A 23,082-nucleotide genomic window follows, 5' to 3' on the forward strand; every position below is an offset into this window, starting at 1 on the left:
AGCCAAAAAGCGCCATAAAAGGTTACACGCTTTTCTTCATTGCATGAAGCTCATTAGTGCTGCAGTCTGTCAAAAAAAAAAGACCTTTACAGGCTAAACAACTCAAAACCAGAAATATCTGGAGAATGGATTTCGATGTACACTGATGTACGTATATGTATCGTAAACATGTTCACCAGCCAGTCAATAGGTTTTTTTCGTAGCTCCTATTCTTGACTGGTTTGATACTTCTCTTGGCACTCAGTACAAGTAAGGAATTATTTCGCATCAGATGGTGTGTCTTAAAATAAATCCTAAACATCTCACTTTGAGGCTGTAGTCCTGCGTCATATAATTCCGAATATTAGGTCTTAGTGAAGGTAAATCACATTTATTCAGTTGGAAAATATTATTACTGTCAAATCATGAATACAAATTGGAAGGACGTAGGAAAGTTTGCAATCATTTTCTTTCCTCTTAAGACTAAAAATAGCCAATAAAGTGATGACATCATCTGTAACAGAGAGAATGCTCTACTGTATATTTTTGTGCTTTACTATTTATATGTCTTCGGTTGGTGAGAGGACTTTTATTATTTTTATCATCATAGAAATCCAAATGTTTAGTTATTAACATCTACGCTCTTATTTGAGCAAATTGCGCTTCTCAGTGCAACGATCACCTTCATCTGGATTAACAGTTAACAGATTGGAATATAATACGCTGCATTATTTATGCTTGCCGCTGTCGGGTGTTCACAGTTAAGCTGTAGGTAAACGTCGACAACTGCAGAGCACATGACATCATTTGTAGCCACCAGCTGGGAGCATTCTGTTTCAATGTAGTTTTCATATCTGTCAAATTCATCCATGTATCCATGCATTCATTGTTCCATCCATTTTTATCCACAGTTTGACACAAACATGGCGAAATAAGATAAATGGCAGTTCGCCGTGTAACAAGTCAAAATTGCGCTTATAACTCCCATTGACATCAAACGCGTTCTATGACCCCACCCATGCAATCAGTCCAGCCCTTACTCATTTCTTCTCTGAATAGACGTGCCTTCATATCAAAAGCAGCGATCTAAACAAGAAACAACCCGAGGCCGAGGCAAACTCTTTGATGCCGTAGCTTAATAACGTTAATGCTCTTTCAATGGTCCGTCATGTTGGTGTTAGTGATATTATACCGAGAGAGCTTTAAAAAAAAAATAGTACAACAATATGTAGACTTTCCTTAAGCAAATCCGGATCAGGGTAAACAACTTCGTATTGTGCCGAGTCTCCCAAAGGGCAGTTGAGACAGGCTACTTTTCAGCATGCAATATTGAACAGATATGCTGTAAAACATGCTGTTTTCTAATCATAGCTTTATCCCTACACTGATGTATACAGATGTGGATGATGTAAAAGTGGGCCCACTGTGTAATGCCGTTATTGCTATTCTCAATTTACCTTTTTTTCTTGTTTACCCCAGCGGTAGCCTTCCACGTTGATTCATATTTCCATTTGGTTTTGTACTTTATGTACTTTTTAAGAGTTAAGTGTAATCCATCTCACACACACGTACTTCTGAACACAAGCCTCAGACGGCTTTGTGGGAGTTTGGATTATGTCGCACTGTACTGCGTATATCTTTTTGCTCTTAGTAATTTCGGGAAAGTTAAACATTTCAAGCGGAAGTGAGGATGCCACCATATCAAAATTGCATTCAGTTTTTATCAATCCATCGAGTGTAACCATCCACCCATCCATTTTCTTTCTCGCTTATCCTCACAGGTAGTGCTGGAGCCTATCCCAGCTGTCAAAGGGCAGGAGGCAGGGTACACCCTGAACTGGCTCCCAGCCAATCGCAGGGCACATCGAGACAAACAGCCGCACTCACAATCACATTTTTGGGATGTGGGAGAAAACTGGAGTGCCCGTAGAAAAGCCACACAGACAGAGGGAGAACGTCCACACAGGCGGGTCTGGGATTGAACCGGGGACCTCAGAACTGTGAGACCGTCAAGCGTAACCACTTAGCATCAAATATAACTCTTTATTTTGCTTTTTCTTCTACATTTTTGCAACACATACTCCAAAAGATGCCAGAGGTTAGAGGTTGAACTATTTGTGGGTGATAAGAAGTAGTTTAGGTCATGAAATTACGGGAACGGTATACAAGACAAATGAAATGTGAAAACTATCTTAATTGTGCAAACAAAAGAATACATATATATATATCTATATCTATCTATAAAGATATAGATGCCACCAGTGAGTTGTAGCTACATTTAATTGACTGAAGGAGTTCTCTTTTTTCCACTTTGGCTCCACTGTTGAAACTGGTGCACTTGATCCTTATCACGTTCATCGCCAAACAGAAATTTTCTCCTCTAAATATGTGCCGATTTTTCCCCAGACCCTTTCAACACAGTCAACATACTCTCAGATACTTTATTTGAAAAAGTTAACTCACAACAAGTGTCATTGAAAGAGAGCGTGTTCAAATGATGTAACAATTCATTTGAAGATGAAGGGTAATGCAGAGATACTATTTTCAAAGAATTTGGCACAGTTGTCATTCAAATGTGGGCGTTAATACATTTCTCATATAAAGATGCATTTTGGGGAAAACTTAACAGCTGTCAATCATAGACATTTACTTCCCCACAAAGATTTATACCTTTCATTTAGTTATTTATTCTTTTCTTCTCCCTATTCGGCTGTTTTGTCATGCCGAATGAAGGATCTGTATACCTTCCTTCTCTATCCAATGGGTGCATTATTTTCTCAATCTGTGGATATTTATATTATGATATTTAAAGACCCCGCAACCCTTGTGAGGATAAGTGGTGAAGAAAATGGATGGATATTGAAAGAAGAACGAACGGAGAAAAAACTAGCAAGAAGAAAAATAAACGGGACATGAAACCAGGAGTAAATCAATGAATACTGTCTCTACCTAAATGACAATTACATTGGATTCACTACGCCAAGCAAATGGAAAAAACGTTCTGTTAAAGCCAACTGGATTCAATTGGCATAACGGTGATTTGGAAAAGAAAGTGAGTTAAATTCAGACTGATTGAACAGACAGTCATTCCTCACCCAGCTGTGAAACGCACTCATCTCTGCGCCATTTGAAGCCGCAATCATGGAAGAAGCAGAGGGACAACTTTTGAGAGGAAGGAACCACGGCAGAACGGCCAGAGGAAGAAGGGTAAGTATGCACACTGGAGCAAGAGGTGTGGGACCACAACCCAAACACATTGTCTGCTTTCTTAAGCGCTTGTTAAATAATCTGAAGGAAAACAAATAGTTGTGATTACTTTTTGGGATTTACATGCTGTTGAAACGGCTGTTGATACTTGTATTTTAATTGTTACATTAATAGACTGAATCCTGAAATGACTCGCTTCACTGCCCATGGTAAATGACTAAGACTCAACAAAAGAAATTATTTTGGTTCAAATATTCTTTTACTGGATATATCAAATGCTTAGCGAGTAGGAATGCAGTTTTGGCATTCAAATCAATAATTTGGATGGTAAAATACACATTTTGTAGTTTGAGTTAACCCATTCATGGCCAGGGTGGCAATTTTTTGCCTCATTGAGATAAAAGTCTCCTAACAGGCCGCAATCAAGGAAATAACACTTCTTTTTCGTTTATGGTTAAGCTATATGATAATTTGAGGCAGCCATGTTGGGTCAGGAAGGAAAGGGAAATAACTCCATGCTAACTTTGACCGATGAGTTATCCTCTCCTGATACCAAATTATGGCTTCAGATTAAAACACTTCAATATTTTGATATACTGAAGGATATAATGCGTGAAAATCATGATGTCCCAAAAATGGGACTCTGCCCACGAATGGGTTAAATGTTTTTAGAGATGCATTTGCAGTAGTGCAAATTGTGACGTCATTGAGAACCGGGTCAAAGCCATTGAGAAAATGCTAATCAATGAGAAGTCTGTCAATTTGCAAATCCAAAAGAAGCAGGTGCTACAGATGTTTCTTGGGCACCATGAGTCTCCTTAAGATTGTGGCAAGACTCATTTTGACTCCTCAGAGCAAGTGTAACATGACTTCATCCAGTGTTGTATGTAATAGACTGAATGCCCGACAGATATGACAAAATAAGTATTGACTCACATTCATACACCATCTGAACAAAAGAGTTTGTAACACGGGGTTTAAGCGGACAATAAGACTGTACAATGTTTTCACACACCAGATATCTGATGCCAACTTACCAAATACTCACTTGGAATGACTAAAATTCCATGATTGAGTGGTCATTTGGAAATATTTATACTCGTCAACACTCCCCCACCCACAAGAGCCCCATGTGCAATTGCCCTTAGCAAGCTTTTTTGTCAGCCAATCATTCAGCTGATGCTATCGACTAGGATCCAGCGCTACTGTTCCCCTGATGCCTGAAGACTGATGTATTGATTAGGCGAGATTGATCAAGGCAGGGATGATACAGCAACATTACATGATTTTTTTCCCGGTGCTAATATCGTATGTCAGGGATGACCTTTGGGACTTGCTGCCCAAGTGTACTTTCATCATCCATTTGGAAGACCCCTTTTTGTCAGCTAGCTGCACTGCTGATGAAACCAAAAATGCAGTAAGTTCTGCTTGAAAGGGACTAATTATCGATTATGTATGCGACAGTTTTTAAATTTCTGTGACAAGAGAGGAGTATGAGTTATAGTTTAGTTCTAGCAAGAGAAACGAGAGGAAGTTTGCAATTTTCCCCAAAATCACTTTTTTTCCTCATTATCATGTGGTACATGAGTAAAAGAAGAAGAACCCAACAGGTAAGTTTTTCATCACATCATTTTACATTTTTTTAAATTGATTTTTATGGTCAGTGAAACTTCAAATCAATAATATTCAGTGTTTGTGACACCAAACACAGTACTCGTCGTCTATTTTGTGTAAGGGCTACTGTGATTTTCCGTTGTTGGTCATTGTGCCCTGTGTATGCACTCCCAGCCTAGCGTACTCAACTACTAAAGTATACCTAACCCTACCTAACCCAAAAAATAAATATATTTCTTAAATTATTTTATTATATAAAGTATTTAAACTTTACATGTATTTCTACTTTGGAGTTTCTTATCAGGAAAAGCTAAAAAAAAATGCTTTAAAAAGCCTAATTTTTAAAGCTTGGAACGCATTATTTCTTTTGCCATTCATTGTAATGGGAAAATTCTATTCTGTTTTCATACAAATCACTTCTCAAACCATTTTCTTGAACAAATTGTGGTCAAGAACCGAGGCAGCACTGTACGTTTTTTTACTACAGGAGTATCGGCTACATTTTCACAAGAATGCTTTATTTTTAAAAACATCATGAAACTAATTTTACATGTCTAATGCTACCAGTACTTCAAACATGACATTGATATCAGACAAAAAGTACAACTTGGCAACTCAGTCCAGAATGGCAGCAAATAGAGTATGACTCCCCCCCCCCCCCACCCCCCTTTTTAGTTGTGTATTCACATTTACATTTTGCAGTTGCTCTTGTTTTGTTTTGGACTTGTGCTTCTTTTATTGAACAAATTTTCTTCAATTGCTCAGTGGTGTTTTATCTGCTTTAGGATCCATGATTTTTGCCACCATTCCATTCTGCCTTTTGATAACGATGACTTCATTGTGGTCGTGGGTAACATGGAGAGTATGTCAGATGACATTGGGAGAAAGGCATGGTAGAAAGTTTTCTGTATTATTGTCGGCTTGCGTTGCTCTGAACTACATGCCAGAGCGCTTTTGTGAAGTTTAGATATTCAACAGGGAACTGATGCCAGGATGCCATTTAATTGGAGCATGAATGTTCACATTTTCGAGAGAGCAGACTTCGATGGTTTGGACATGTTCAGAGGCGAGAGAGTGAGTATATTGGTAGAAGGATGCTGAGGATGGAGCTCCCAGGCAAAAGAGCGAGAGGAAGACCAAAGAGAAGGTTTATGGATGTGGTGAGGGAAGACATGAGGGCAGTTGGGGTTAGAGAGGAAGATGCAGGAGATAGCCTTAGATGGCAAAAGATGACACGCTGTGGCGACCCCTAACGGGACAAGCCGAAAGGAAAAGAAGAAGAAGAATGTTCACATTTTCCCAACCATCCCAATTTTTCAGACAATAGTGTGTTATTACCCCCACTGCTGCTTTATTAGTGTATTATTCCTATATGCTGTACCATTTGCATGCGGTGTGTACAGCACAAAATTACATTGTTCCTATATTACCACAATGAACAAGCTTGATACAAGCTATTATTTAGTTATTCAATTGGCATTGTGCAAATGACTCCTGTTATAGTGTCAGTCCAAACGATATGTATGTCGACCGTTCATCATTTGGAAGGTTTAACTTTCTATTCCATACACAACATTTATGCTGTGTGGAAAGAAAAATAAAATGCAATCACATTAGCAGTTTCTCATTTCACACAGACCCCCCCCAAAAAACAGAAGACTTCATCAGCAGCAGACAATCTTGCCCCGCGAAATAATGGTTTGGCGTTCATCAGTCTGAAAATTCATTTCTGATGCATTATACATTATGGCTGCATGCATAAATTATCTTTATTTGCAAAACTCACTTCACCTAAACACAAGTTTACGGTGGTGCTAATGTCCAGCAGAGATTTAGTTTTGGTGAGAGAAGAACAGCGAAGCAGGCTGACGGTAAAGAGTTTTAGACAACCACAGCATGCCAAAGGTGCTTCCTTCAGTTAAAGGAGGAGCTGTCATAGACTGTGACCTTCATCAGTGTTCCAGGATAAGGTGTCTTCCTGTCTTGTTTCTAAATCATGCTGAAGGAACCTTGCAAAATGCCTTACACATCAACCATTGCACGATACTCTTGTATATTACATTTACATACACACCAAAGACTCCATTTAAAGTGAGAATAACAAAATGCATCTCTTCTGACAGCCTTTCACGGTTTAACTGCATTGCTCTGTTATTGATTTCCTTCTGGAACTTGACCAGCGGATAACCCACTGTTGGATATAGTGGCCGGCATTATCCAGACTGCATTGCATAAGAGGAAAGCTTTCTGCTACTTTGGCCCTCCTGTAACAGAAAAGGCAAAAGACATCAATGTACATTATACCCATACATAAAAAGGACAGTGAAGTATTTTCACATATATATTGACAGAATACTCAAGACCTTTGCTAACACAATTGATATTCTTAAATATGGCCATTCACAATGGCATGCAGGTATGAAAGTGTGTAGCTGTTATAGTCACACAGCACTTCTATCCAGCTTTACCAAAATAGACGTGCTAGCAATACTTAGCGGGGATTAGCGCTATAAACAAGCCCACATTAGTCACGGCTGCTACAGTGGTAGCATGGTTTAGTCGTGATGAAGCGTTATAACTCAAATCAACTTTATGTATAGAAAGCACTTTGAAAGATTAACCGCAGCTGCGATTTACAGTGATTTACATAAGCTCAAATGTGAAACTCTAAATGTTAATGTTCACATTTTTATTTTTCAGACAATCATTTTAAATCAAAAAGAGGTTATAAACTTGGAGCTATCTTGACAAGTCGAGTAGAAATGTTGCCAATTCTGCATCGGTTCTGAATCTTTTCAGCGGCCTTTGCTCTATTTCTGTTTGCGAGTCTTGGACGCAGTACTTGGCAAACTAAGGATGAGCAATTTTTATTTCCTAGAGGTGGGTGTTCTGCCATAGTTGTAGCAAAGCTCCTGAACCCCAAGATAACAGGTCACCGCAAGCGAGGTGGGGTGTGGTTGCAAGTACATGGCAAATTGTTGATACCTCTTCAGTCCCTCCAGCTGTCTGGGAAATTTTTTAACTGAGAGTTACACGATGGGTCAGAGTGGGTTGAATTCCTTTTTTTTTTTTTTTTTTCACAAATCATTTGATTAATTCATGCTCACGGTCATACTGTAAGGGTTATAGTTTTATGATGGATTATGTTTCTGATAATTGCAAGTTCCCCTTGAACATTCAAGTGCCTGTGTCTTCACAGGATTGTTTTCAATGTATGCGCATGGATTTCTGTCCTTTCAGAAATAAATTTCCAAATGTTTGTGGTTCAGACTTCCAAAAGATAGAGACTTTTTGTTGTTCCAAAGGCCTTACCTGTCTTGTTTATCTCATTAATGAGAGTCGAGGCAGTCTGCCATACTACTCTTGCAGGTACAACTTGTGGCATGTTAATGCTCAGGTATCTGCTTGGTTTTACACAAAGTATTTGTTAGGAACGATTACCCAGAAGGGCTTTATGGTGCAGGCTGTTCTCCAGCTGGCACAGGAGCAAAGTCTGTTGTTCTGGGGGCTGCAGGGCAGGTAAGCTTCTGTCAGAGTCGAGGATGGGTCGGGCTCATGATGCGAGTGGCATCTTGGTGGTGCAGCTGATGGGGAGGGGAAAGGGGTCGGCATTACCTTCGAGGCTTCCTACCCCATCCGCTCTATCCCATCTGTTGTGCGCTGACAGGCGGTGAGTAGAGTAAAAAGTAAATCCTTCTGTCTAGTATTAATGGTAATTTCCATGCGTAGAAACACCAGATAATAATAAATAGTTGGTAGTGATAATCTAGGCCAGTCACTACCTGTCATTTTTTTCTTTGAAAAGGTACTGTATGAAAAAGGAGAGCAAACCTCCAACAAGGTAGAAAGATGGTGAAAGGACAATTCACATTCTATTCATGTTGCACGTATAAAAGTGAAAGTGCATTCAATTAGATATTATGCTACACTGCGCTGTGTTTGTGTGTGTCATCATGTCCTATACTGTCACGGTCACCATTACAGGTACCAATGTTCCCTCTAAGATGCGCGCGTGCGTAATTGCACACCGCTGATGTGGTCTCTTGTGATATTCTGCGTTGTCTCCAATCCAACCCAAATTGAAAGTATAACATATAATATTATTCAGTTTGTGGCATTCTGCAATGTAACTCAATGAGTGAGGGATGACTGGTTGCTACATCCAATGGCACAATTCACATGCGTACTGTAAAAAAAGGAAAAGGAGAAGCCACTGGGTTCTTTTAGGCGCTGTTTATTGAATATTTCGGCAGCATACGGAATGTTCTCTAACAATGACCTGCTGCTCGGCCACACACTCCCCCGCTTAGTTTACCTTATGCTGGCCCCCTTCGTTCTTAAAGGGATACAACTCATAATTATATTTATAATAATGGCGTCCTTATGCGCCGCCCACCACCTGTGCTTGAGTTAGCAACACAGTCTGGGCAACGTAGCGCGAAGACGAGCTAGCCAAGCTGCTTATGTTTACTCTCGATAATAATGGTGAAAGTAAAAAAGAAATGCTGTTGTTTTAAGAGGCAATGGCTGTTGGCGTATGTGAGTAATAGAAGAAAAAGTGGTGACATTGGATGTGATGTCTGGTCTGAAGCCAAAGTAGAAAGTGCGGGATGAGATGGTGTGTAATGTTAAAATTCCACCTTGGCACAGCATGATCAAAGATGAAAGCACAAAAAGCATATTCCGTATTTTAAATATAGGGAGCAACCTATCATTAACTTTAAAACTGTTTAGGAGCATTATTCAGCTTTCAACATGCATTGCTGACGATATTGTGCAACCAGTAATTCACTTTTACAACAAGAAAAACAGATCTGACCACAGTCTGATGTCGCGCACAGTGGTCAAACGGAGCGCTCAGGAGCTTAGCGTGTTTGCTCAGACACGGAAATAATTTGTAGGAACATTGGTATGCACTCTTTCATTTTTTTGCATCACCTGTATAGTAGCATCAGAAATAAATAGAAGTGTACCAAACATATCACCAGGATATGGACTTCCAAAGCCATTTAAAAAAGTTTTTTTCCAATTTAGGAATTGTAATTTCAATTGGGGGGGGGGGGCTGTGCAGTAATATGGGCACCACTCCTTAATTTTTGGTTACACACCCATTGGTACCGATGACACCCTCTAAAAATTTCTCATATCCAAGCTGTTTGCACTTCTGAGGTGGTATTTTGTCCCTCTCTTGCTTTGCAATTTGTTCAAGGACTTGAACATTTGCTAGGTTGTTATCCTAAATAGCAGAGTTCAGGTCTCCCCCTCAGATTTTCAAATGGATTGAGATCCAAGGACTCATTGGTGGCCATTTTAAAACAGTCCATTTTTTTCCTTTTCAACCATTCCTGTGTGCTCTGGGTTTTGGTTTTGTCGGAGGACCCATGATCTTCACCTTAAAACACGTTTTCTTACACTGGACAAGAGATTTCACTCTGTTTCTTGACAATTTTCTCGTTTCATGATGCCTGTGATACAGTCAAGGTCTACAGTACCACATTAGAAAAAAAAGCAGCCCCACAGCACTATGGATACTCCACCATGCTTGACCTATTGGCAGGGTGCTCTTTTCCTTAAAGGCTTCATTGCGCCGTCTGTACATACTGTTCGTTTGCATTGCTAAAAATCTTTTTTTTTTGTTACATCTGTCCATAAATTATTATCATTTGCCCTTTTCCATCAAACAGAATTTCTCTCTTGAATTTTTTATTTTTTTATTTTATTTTTTTGGTCGCTTGGTCGCGGTTAATTTTCTCCATGAGATATTCCACATTTGGTACTTAGACTTCATGGGTTATAATAATAGTAAGGACGACTGTATACAGCACTACATTACTGCAACGTTCCTCGTCTTAATATTTTTTTAGAGATGCAGATCCACTCGTTTTAATGTGTAAGGTTGTGGATATCATACCATTATTAACGGAGTGTGGAGGGGTGAGGAGGAGTTGTAAGGATTGCATTATGATGTGTGGTGGCACAATTTGGACATTCGTCACAGTTGCAAAAAGGGGAAAGATACGCATGGAATAGGATATCGGAATCAGGACCCTTTAAATCATTATTAAAGTGTATGGAACGTCCGTTATGAAGGAAACATTTTTATTTTTTGATTATCAGCAAAAAATGATCGCACTTTACTGGATTCGCAAGAAAAAGACGCGGAAACAGCTGAGTAGGAACGTGACGTCAGAACCGGTGACAACAATGGGGGAGCATTGGAATACATTGCAAGAACGACGACGAATTTTCCGATATTTCGAGCGATGAACACTATTCTGAATGGTCCCATGAACACGCCGAAGAATACGAGCTTTATAAAGGCGTTAAAGGTTATCAATTTCAACCAGTTAGACATCATACACATTCAAATGCAGACGAAATTTCTGGCCATGAAGAAAGTGCCAAGCACGGAGGAAGCAGGACATGCTTCATGTTGGAAACAGACTGGTAAGCATTTGTGAAGTTCCTGTTTGGTTTAGTCAGTCATAAACTAATAAATAGTAAAGGCTTCGATATCCTGAATGTATATACGAAGTTTTCAGTCTTGTTTTAAAATTATGCAAACGCCTTGTCTTGAGTAAATAGGCACACGACCATCCGGACGTTCATTGTACACCGGGATGGATCTGCCTGTGCTTGTATGAGAAACTATCTGCAGTCCAATGTTTAATCTGTAGTGAGGTCAGAGGTCAGCCGCACGCGTTTTTCATAAACTAGGTCAAAGTTCACTGACTTTAATTCATAAACACTTTTTGGTAAAAACATCAAAAAGGTTAGGCATTTTATGGTACAGTTGAACATATATTTTCGTCTAGATAAGATAATTTGCGTTAGAAATGAGATACTCCATACACTTTAAACATCTGATTTTAACTCAATATCTTCCAATGTGGTTACACCAAAAATGGATGGATATACCATGTCAATTTTAGACTGATGTCATCAAAATATGTTGATCAAGTATCCAAATGACCACTTTCATGCAAACAAATGAAAATTATGACAGAGGGTTACCCATTCTTTTCCATTTTCCATAGAAAAACAATGGGAAACTAAATGCACTAAGCACAACTTTTAATTAGAAGGTTAGTTTACCATTTAGGCAATCACTTGGTTATTATTTGCCTACAGTATTTCGACTAGCAATTCTTTAACCTCAGTAAATAACAAAACGGATGCATTTTATCTTATTTGTAGACACACAGAAATGGCAGCATAAAAGTGTCTACGGGGAATTGTTACAATGTTTGTCCAAATGGCTGTGGTATTACTTCGTACCCTACTACACAACCTCAGCTGTAGTATGCTACAAGAAAAAATGATCTGCTGATGTTTAATAAAGGGAGTCCTAGCAGATCTAATATTCTGGCCATAGATCATTGTGGTTAATGTCCAATCTGTGTGAGGGTATTCATATTTGCCTCGCTTTTGCTTTTCTGCGGTGACCTTCACTTTAAAACCCCATATAAGCTATTTTCTTAAGTTTATTATTGGATGCCCTTTGACAGGAGTGAACTTTTTAAAATTCAGCATGAGATCAATATTTGGTACCCCGTGACGTTTTGACATAGGAAAGCGGAGAAAACAAAGATGGAATTAACTACACTAAGGAAGGCTCCATTCTCTTTGTGTGGCAGAGCAAGCCAGGATTGTATTAAAGCCTCCAACCTATTATGAATAATATTGCAACACTGGTTGGTATAAACATGTCTCCCTTTTAGTTTCATTACAGAATTACTTGTTTAGGTTTTGTGAAAACACACTTGACAAAAAAACATTTGGTAGTTCCAAATTGTTGTGGTGTCCGGTTCCCTGTGTTTTGTCAATAAGATGGGTTTATCATTAGAACAGATTTGATTCTACTCCATAGTGTATGACTAGCTTAATTTGCATCTCGAGACTGGACTCAAGACACACTGAAGGAAGAACTAAGAAAATATTTCCAGCCCTCTTGTATTCATCTGACTTCTGTGTAGCTTTCCTTCCTCCCTGTGCTCACTTGCTCCTGATGTTGCCTTCTTCACCTGTCCTCATTAGCCCCATTACCTCATTTATTTGTTTTATTCTAGCGATGCATGGAAGTAAGTTTTGCACAAAAGTAAGTTATGGCTGAAGAGGTAAATATAGTGTTAAAGTAACTTGAAGTTGTAGATACATTTGTAGTTGTAGCAAAAGTAACTTTTAGTTGCAACAAAAGATGACCTTATAGTCATAGAAATTGGTCGCTAGGGGGTCACAAGTGCTGTTTTTTCGTTCACAAGACGAGCTAACGCTCATCAACATTTCTGGGGATCCTTTACCTGTTTGTATTTTTGTCCTGGTCTGTTCTCTGTTCATTAATAGCGCCAACACGTGAACTATTTCACGAAACGACGGCAATTCATGTCATCAGTGACATCATTTGCCTGGAATCAATCATGCTTCAATTTGCGCTTCATTAATTACTTCGTGGATTTAATCTTATTCTGTCTTGTCACCAATTTGTTGTACCTTGGTGTCATGATCCAGTTTTCCTTGTGGTACCAATGACACATAATAAACTTTGACACTGGTTGATTATTGACTTTTTCTTTTTGCCTTGCGTTTTTGTATATGATTGCCTTCATCGATCGCCTACCTGCGTACTGAGCCCAGCCTTTTTATTAAGCAGTGTTTTTTTTTAGTCTCTAGTCTTGCATTTTCGTCTTACACCTCATAATTTCCATGACAGTGCCAAAGTGTACATCAAAGAAAAAAAATGCTCGTCGTCTTGCATACAATTATTGCACATTTGGTGATCATTTTTGGTTATTTTTAATTTAAGGGGATGGCTTTTTTTTTTTCCATTAAAAAAAAAAACTGTTTTTGAACCATGCGGCATTCTGTTGGATCAGTTCTGTTTCTTGAAGGGCAGTACTTCAAACATGTAATGGGTAGGGTGAACAGAGTCCTTTTATGTCATTTATGGCACATACAGTAGCTGTTGTCTTGTGTTGTGCAGTTTTATGATTCTCTACAGGGACTGTTTGCCTGCTGCTGAGGTGCTATCAAACCACAGCAGGAAGCTATGATTAAGGACACTCTCAATGAAGCAGCATTAGAATAACCTCAGGAGTCGCTGGGTTCGATTTATCTTCCGGTGCGATCTGAGGAGGTACGGCAGCAGTTGGCCTTTTTCACCAATGTGGTATTACATAGACCATGTAAGGTCTTTTGATGTGCAAAGGAAGTTAAAATTGGACACCCATTTGTTTAGTGACAAATGGACATCCTGCGTTTTCCTGGTTAACTGTTTTTTGTTTTTTTTTTGGTATTTTTAATGGTCAAGATGAAATAGTTGGGTATGCACATTTAGGCAGACTAATTGCCTTTGATAATCATCCCCACCATGTTCGTGTTATTGCAAATTGAATCATGGTGGAGGCATTATGAGATTGTATTCAGTCGTGAGCAGTGGAAGGGGCTTACCACACAATCTTGTGCTGCACCTATGCTGAGTGTCACGGTGGAGGAGCAGCAATGACTCATCTCATCAGACTGGCAGGTTTGTCGCAAGGGTCGCGGGAGTGCTGGCGCCTAACCCAGCTCTCTTCGGCCAGGGGGCAGGTTACACCTTGAACTGGTTGCCAGCCAATCACAGGGCACATGGAGACAAACAACATTTCCGCTCACAATCACAACGAGGCGCAATTTTTAGAGTCTCCAATTAAAGCATGTTTTGGGATGTGGGAGGAAACCGGAGTGCCCGGAGAAAACTCATGCAGGCACGGGGAGAACATGCAAACTCCACACAGGTGGGGCAGGGATTTGAACCCAGGTCCTCAGAACTGTGATGCTAAGGATCTAACCACTGTTCCGCCTAACGAGAAATTATTTTACAATTATTTTTTATTCTAAATAATTATTAACCCCTCCAAAAGCTAAACAAGCTGAAAGGAGCATCATTGCCACCTAGTTTTGAAGAGACTGACAGTTTGGGCTAATTGCAACAATTCACACATGGACAGGGACTTCAGTGTGGAAACAGAGTACATAACAAACTGTATCAGTAGCCCATTGTGTGTTTAAAGGTAACCATCTATTCATTCATTGATGGTGAAGTTAAGCTAGTGACTCGTGTCAACAAAGTGAGTCTATTTTTGCTTGAATGCAATTCATAGTAAGGGTTACAATAATCCAACCTCAGCCCTGATTTGACACGTGAAACTGGCGTACTCCGTAGTTTGGCACTCACTGATTGCAAATGACGTTGGGGTCCCACTCATTGTGTTTTTTTTTTTTTCTTTCCTCAACTAATCTAAGTATTAACAGTGAGGGGTGTGTATGAGTAGCAAAAATGGGACTTTGCTGCATACAGCAGCTTGCTGACTTGAAGAGACACGGCGCTTGGGGCAATCTAAACTCATTGAACCCTACTCTTTGCACTCATGTGCAAAGCATGGCAATTCTTCAGTCCACTTCACAAGCTTGGAAAGCTTTCTCTTCCCTTTGGGCTGTGTATTCTTACATGTAGAGAGAATGAATACACATAAGGTCCTTCAGGAGTTAGAACAGCCATAATAATGAAAGCTCTCATTAGAAAGTGTATCCTCTAACTTTCATCTGCTATTAGAGCATAGTAGCAAAATTCATGCTCTCAGAAGCTGCGCTAAGCCACTGAACCACACCGTGTCCAATCTCAGCAAGCTGATATGATACCTCCTCAGTAATTCCAGCATTTTCATTGAGATGAAAGGGCCAGTTAAACACAAATGTTCTACCGTCAAAAATGAAGTGGTGACTGGATGTCTGCAAATTCTCCTTTGCACTCAGTGGATTCAGCTAAGTTCAACATCACTCATCCATTTGAACGCTGTGTGTGTCCACATTCAATGGCTTCTTTTGATCCCTCTGTCTCAACACCTGCAGTCATGCGCCCCTCCTGCAGCTTGAACATTTGTTGTAAACAAAATTTTAACCCTACCTCTGATATTTCTAATGATTTGACTGACTGGACCACATTTCCACTTATGGAGTCCTTTCAAAATGTGCTTCATAGAAAAGGGCTGACTGAAAACTCAATGATATGCTTGCTGTTTGTAAAGAAGTGTACACATATACAAACGATCAAACCAAATTTGAACATTTCTTTTCTGCCTTGCGTTCAGTCATTTATCATCAGTTGGATTAGGAAAAATGATCTTGAGCGATTATTCTGCTGTGGGTTATTTTTCCCTACGACAATTGAAAATGTTAAACCTGTTCAATATTAGTCATTGTTAATCCTGTGTGTGACAATTACGAGTTTATCTGCTTCTTGGCTTACTCTGTTGCATGAAACTGAATGATAGCCAATTAGGGAGCAACATGCAGATAAAGGAGCAATTGTCTGTATTGAGTTTTTGGATAACGTGTCTCACAAGTCGCTTACCACGATAAGAATGATGAGAAGTTACCAGATAAGCTAATAGTGAGCGAACCTTCTCCTATTTGTGCTCGTCTGCTTCTACTACAACTTTCTTTTTGGTGTATTTTCCAGTAGATGCCCGGTGATGCCATGCTTGGGTGGAACGATCTTGAAATTGTTAGTTTGTGTGGTGTGTCTTATTTTTCATCTTGGGTACACCATAAACTGGAAGAGCACTGATCCCCCCCCCCCCAATCATATGTGAAGTCATTCACATTCATTTAAGATGGCAAATCACCTTCACCTTCTCTATGATTTCTAATGATTTCCGATTTTTGTGAAAAACAGATTCAATGGGATCTCCAAATTCAAACACTTTCCGTAATTTTGTCTTCCATGTCATTCCATTTCCATAACAGATTTGTGCTTACCCATACAGAAAGTGTCATTAGTCCCAACTTTGATTTGCATAAATGCATGGAAAAAATGCTGTGCTGCACAGGAATGAACGCAATTGAAAACGGAACTGGGACTAAAACTTTGTGCTGATTAACATGGTGCATTAGCAGTTATTAGAAGTATAGAAGTCACTGTGAAATAAGTGACGCAGAGAAACAGTACATACTTCTGTAACAGTTTAAAAGAAGAGCTTGCTACAGTGTGTGGGTTATCATCGTCCTGCACTTCATGGGTGAAATAATGGAAGGACATAATATTTTGAGTTTGAAATGTGCCCCTTTAAAGGCATTAAACTAAGGTATGACACATGCATTGATGTGACAAGTCAACAAACTATAATGGGGAATATTTCTGGAGAAATATAAACTTGAGTTTGCCAAGGCCTGCCACACACGTGGGCGAGCGCGACTCACCTGGATAATCACCAACAAATCCCAGTCAGTGACACACCCACACACCTGGCAATTGACTCTCACTCACATAACAACATCCTGCTACCTCTGGTGGTCTAATCAGGAACGTTTTGAGGTGCAACGTGTACTGTATTGTTTATTTTTTTAAACCACAAACAACATGATGCGATTGTCAAAAAGAAATCAGATTGCCCCGGCAGCATAGTTGCAATAATAATGCAAAGAAAGTAAATGATGAGAAATAAAGGAGAGTGGATTTTTTTTTTCTTGGCGTTTCACAGTGCCCTATTTAATGGCAGCACTTGTACATTTCAGCTACACTCGAGCTTTGGATAACCACAGGTACATTTGAAATTACAAATACACTTAAATATAACTGTGGAACGGCGGCACAGTGGGTCACCGTTTAGAATATCTCCCTCACAGTTCTGAGAACCCCGGGTTCAAATCCAGCCTTGTTTGTGTGGAGTTTGCATGTCCTCCCTGCGCCTGTGTGGGTTTTCTTCGGGTCACTGGCCATTTGGATCTCACATCATACCCAGAAAAGTAGTTTTTGTTGTGAAAGCTCATGAGCTCATTTTTATCAAGCAGTCACATTCAATTTGACTTTCGCAGGAAAATTTGCGGCTGAACCCCATACACCGCACGACAGTACATTCGTGTACGGCTGCGACGCTCGCTCTGCACTGCAGGCCTTCGAAACATTCAGTGCATTTCTTCATTAAATGGGAACAGCTCGATTTAAATGTTCCTTTTACGAAGCTGTGACCTTTGGTGTTTACTTGAAGGGGGGGGGGGGAGCAAATATCAGCCTGTGCTCTGCCGCCGACAAAACTGCATTCCTTCAAACACGGGGCGCAGAGAACAACAAGAAATACAATATTTTGTAGGTTTTATGCTAATTTGACATTTCCCTCGGCTGGACAAAGCTGGGCTTTCTGTTGACCACTGATACTTGCATGTGTTGTGCTGAGGCAGCAACGTCCTCTGTTGCGTTACACCGTCATTATTTGTTTCTTCCACATTAATATTTGTCAAATAGAAGCCACACAAAAAGTCCCAAAAAGTTGTGCTGATTGTGTACCGCATGTATCGTGGGTGTGTGCCAAATACATCAGGGTGAAGGCCTATCTTGTGGCTGCACCTTTCTGACTGAATTATAATGAGTGCAAAGCAATTTTTTTTCCCTCGGAGCTCACGTCCATCTAAAAATGAGGCATGTGTACAAACATTCTGAAAATACAAAACTCCATTTCAGCATCATCTTAATGCAGTCATTTAGAATTATTACAACCATATCACAGCATGGACGGATCGATGACTATATAAAAGTAAATGGCTTGTTCTCTGGACACTTTGTCCAGCCACCTGTGCTGGAGCTCAGTGAGGTTGTCTAACAAGTGACAATTATTTTGTACATAGTGGAGGTTTTATTTCAATGCATTGTTGATCTGCCACAGCTGCACTAATATATTAATATTTTTCAAGTGTAGTGCACAGCTATTTATCATGAGTACTTGGTGAGGGATTTACTCGTCCCAAAAAAAAATGATGGTAAAACAACAGAGAATCCTCTGTCGCAGTGGTCAAAAATAATGCTAAAATTAGAACAATTTCTCATGTATAACGCACCCCCACCCAAAAAAAAAAAAAAAATCAGTAGTGCGCATTATATATGGGTGTAGTGTAAAATGGGGGGGGGATTTTATAAATATATGTCATCATGTAGAAGTTATAAACAAATGGAACACTTTCATTCCAATATGCCACCGCCACCTAGATGTGATGGAAAAAATGACTGCATATATGAACAGTTGTGGTCATAAGTTTACATAGCCTGGCGGAATTGGTGATTAATGAGTTGTGTGTTATTAATTTCTTTATGATTGTTTTGTTTCTTGATCATGTGTTTCTGAAAGTCTACTGTTTTATTTCTCTTTCTCTCAGTCCTGGAGGCTGTTGGTGGTGGCATAATTTTCTGTTTACTTACTTCAACGGGTGTTTTGAGTTTGTATTCCTCTTTTCTTTGTTTATTTTGACTTCCTCGAGCCAACACGTGTCCGTACAGTAGACATCAGCCCTGGCAGGTACTTTTTTTTTCAAGAGCTCATTATTTTAACTTGATAGTCTTTATAAAGAAAAATGTATAAATAAACAAGCATGTTTTAAAAGAATTGGAATCATAAAACATACTAATTATTAGCCCTGCAAAATTTGCTGGGATTGGTTCCACCTCACCCATGACCCTAAGAGTTATAGAAAATGGATAAATGGTAATTAATTATTTGTGATACAAAGCCTATGTCTGCGCAGTCCTTCTAGTTTAAAAAAAAGAGAGCTTCACTTCACAATTAAACGCACATGCCCAATGGCGAGTGCTTTTTGAACAAGATCATAATCAGCTACTTTTGTTGGGATGGTATAATCCAACCATTTCTTCCAATTTTACTGTATGTTTTTTTATTTCATTACCTGATAAGTAGAAGTGAGCAGTTTCTAAACCTTCTCAGCTACTTCCTGTCCAAATATTGGTTTGGAAATGAAACGTGTGTGTGTGGTGTGTGTGTGTGTGGTGTGTGTGTGTGTGGTGTGTGTGTGTGGTGTGTGTGTGTGTTGTGTGTGTGTGTGTGTGTGTCAAAAGACAATCTTTCTCACCCATTGAATTGCTAAATACAAGGTAATTTTACTATGGATTGTACAATATGTGTAGCACATACAGAGGTTTGAAATTATGGTACTCAAGGGCCTACAGTGCTACAAAATATATATATATATATAATCAGTATATCCATCCATCCATTTTCCAAGCCACTTATCCTCAAGCTAAATAAAACTGTTGTATAGACAGGACAAAAAGTATAAATGAAATCGGTAAATAGCAAATACTTGTAGACATGACAATCTGAGTACCAAGGTGCATAAAGACATTTACAAATTACAAAGCACTGTGGGGAGGTCTGTGGGGAGGGTAGAGCGGTTCCAATGATGTTCTCAGCTGCCCTCACTCACTGTGCGATGGAAAGTCTTGCATCAAGATGCGGTGCAGCCTGTGTACCACACAGTGATGCAGTTGATACGGTTGCTCTCCATGGTCCCTCTGTAGAACGAGCACATGGGGCTCTGGCTCTTCTCAGCTTGCACAGGAAGTAGATATCTGTGAGGTCAGCTGCACAGTCCCTCAGAACACGACCAGGGATGTTTTGTGGGCACAGGGTCTTTACATTCGTCGGTCCTGCCAAGGGATCTTCTCACGCAGACTTGTGTCCAGGTGTAGTTTTTTTCTGAATTTGTCATTCAACCTAAAGATAAATTACCACTGTTTCTTAGAACCCCTAATGCCTTTTTTTTCTTTAAACATGGTTGGACAAAATGACAGACACTAAGATCTTGAAGGTTGGCAGCATTTCATCCACTCATCTAATTAAATCTGGGTTTGAACTACAAAAAGGCCCCGTTTGAGCAAGACTGAGTCGGACACATGGAGAATGTGCCTCCTTAATTCTTCCAGGTTTTGTATATGTCCAATGTGCCTGTATCCTTCTGTATCCTTCCTTTTCCATTTGATCTTCGGCCATGGCATGTACTCTGAGCACTGGTTCCTTCTGTGTGACTGTAAATAAGCCCAGCATCTTCTGGGAATGGCCACATAAAGCTCTGTGTGATAGATGGCAAGACCTCCTGTGCCTGCTGCCAGAGGCAAAGACGAAGAGACACTTAACTCACCCGGTACAACGTCCCAAAACACACCAGAATATCACGGCGTTTTTATCGGACATGAAGTTGTTTGGGTAGTTTTTGTCGAGTTCTCCCCATGTCGCCGTGGGTTTTCTCCGGGTACTCTGGTTTCCTCCCACATCCACAAAATTTGCATACTCAGTCAATTGTTAACCGGTGACTCTAAATTTCTGTTTAAATGAGAGTATGAATGGTTGTGTGTTTCTGTGTGCCCTGTGAATACCTGGCAACCAGTTCAGGGTGTACCCCCACCTCTCGGATATAGATGGGACAGGCTCCAGCACACTCTTAAGAATAAGCAGTACAGAAAATGGATGGAAAAATTAAACATCAGCAAAAAGTGATCCAGATTCAAATTAAAAAAAAGTACTGATACTAATAAGAGTACTACTAATATGCCAAATTTACGATCCCATGGAAACTGGATAAAAAAAAAACATGCTTTGGGCTTAAAATGCTCTCAAGCAGTGAATTTCGTTGTTGTTCGGTGTGGCTCATGTATCACTCGTAGTGCATGGATTTCCTCAAGCCACATGTTAAAGAATAGCTAAATTAAATGTTGCATAATGTTGAGAATTTGCATATTCTCCCTGTGCTTGAGTATTTTTTTTTTCCCCCGGGTAGTCTGGTTTACTCCCACATTCTTAAAAACATCCATGTTAGGTTAAAAGGATTGTAGCTCTACAATTTCTTTAGCAGCTTGGATTCTTTGAAAGAATTTATTTATTTAGTTATTTTGACCTTAACATCACTTTTATAATGTGTCCACTCTTCATTATGTGTCGTTTGGCTCCCGGTTCTTCAGCAAAGTAGAAGGATACATCAGAATCAGCTTTATTGGCCAAGGAATTTGTCTCCGGGAGTCACTGCATGGTGCATTTTGTATCACACATTTTTTTCTGGTTCACTCAACGTAACAGAAATTCAACAGATGTTATCGTTTTGAAAGTCACAAAATACAAATTCTGCTGAATGGGGTGTGGCCACTTTATGCGCATGCTCGCTGATCGGCCCTTAAAATCCTGCCACATTGCGATTAGCCGGCGACCAGTTCGGAGTGCGCCACGCCTCTCGCCCGAACTTAGCTGGAATAAGCTCCAGCACGCCCTTGACGATAAGGTGTACAGAAAATGGATCAGTGGATGAATGGATGTTTCAATTTATTTTTCAAAATATAAATTTTTCAGAAAAGAAATAAATGTTTACAACAAATGAGCAAAAAAGCATCGTGTTGAAATAAACGTATGCTATATTATAAATACTAATAAAGTAGGGTACATCTTTGCATTGAAGTGCGCTAGGACTGATCTAGAATCACCAGCAGTGGTTGAAATGGTTTAATTCATGTTTAAATGGGACTACTCTCTTGCGGTTCCAGCCCCCTGTGATGTGACCCGCATGACTAATAACATCTAAAAGGAAATAGCGTGCATTAAGGCTCTCGCCGCTGTGCCTGATATTTGCATAATTTGGTTTGCCATCTTGGAAAAGGGACCATAAACAGCACTGGGACATGAACTGCATAAGACGTTGAAAAAAAATCATGTATTGGCAGATTACTACCTTATTACAACATCTTGAGTAGAATCAGGGGTTGACAATTAGGTGTCATTTGATCATTATTTTCATGATGGACCCCTCTACCGCCTTCAAGCTGTGACAGACAGATCTTGATCAATATTTTTGTCTTTTTGAGCAGGAACCTTGCATTTGCATTAACTTCCATAGATGATGTAAGACTATTTTTAAAATTATTATTCTTATTATTATTCAGTTCCATTTTAGACACAGTCAACAGGTTAACCACAGTCGCGATGTTACATGAAAATTTTTTTTTTCAGATGTGCACATTTCAAGTACATCGACAGGTTTTTGTCTTATTAATTCAAATGTCAATATCGACCATAAGAAGCTTCCGAAGAAATGACATAATCATTTGGCTTTCCCCAAATTGTTTAAAGGCATAGTAAACTTACTCTTTATACACTTTAGACTTTGAAGAAAGAAATGAAAAATGTCTGAAAACTACAAACTTAGCTCAGTTATACTGGCTTTGTCAGGAGAACTGAGCCAAAATTTCTGCCAACTATTGTGAAAGATAACCAATTTGAACACAGGAAAAGTTTTGTTTCATTTCATGTCCAGTGGTATTTTTATACAGTGAATATCTTATCTTATATAGTGAAGATCTTATCTTATAATAATAATAATAATAATATAATAATATCTTATTTTCGGCATTGAATATTTGGAGTTTTATAGTACCTTTTCTTTTTTGTCATCTGAAGTAGACGAGCCACCTGAAGAAGC

General features: G+C 39.4%; 1 protein-coding gene across 6 annotated transcripts in view; it reads left to right on the forward strand.

Annotated features, from left to right (window-relative positions):
- asic4a (acid-sensing (proton-gated) ion channel family member 4a) overlaps nucleotides 1–23,082 on the forward strand; it is a 186,489-nt gene that overhangs the window by 59,530 nt on the left and 103,877 nt on the right. For 5 of the 6 annotated variants that reach the window (XM_061842114.1, XM_061842113.1, XM_061842110.1 and 2 more), the window contains one exon: nucleotides 3,079–3,186. The exons of the other annotated variant lie outside the window; for it this stretch is intronic. In XM_061842114.1, the coding sequence (XP_061698098.1) occupies nucleotides 3,121–3,186 (66 nt within the window). In that variant the 5' untranslated portion in view covers nucleotides 3,079–3,120. The remainder of the gene's footprint in view (nucleotides 1–3,078; nucleotides 3,187–23,082) is intronic. 6 annotated transcript variants of the gene reach the window in all.

This window comes from Syngnathoides biaculeatus, chromosome 14, assembly GCF_019802595.1.
Source record: "Syngnathoides biaculeatus isolate LvHL_M chromosome 14, ASM1980259v1, whole genome shotgun sequence".
Taxonomy (NCBI): domain Eukaryota; kingdom Metazoa; phylum Chordata; class Actinopteri; order Syngnathiformes; family Syngnathidae; genus Syngnathoides; species Syngnathoides biaculeatus.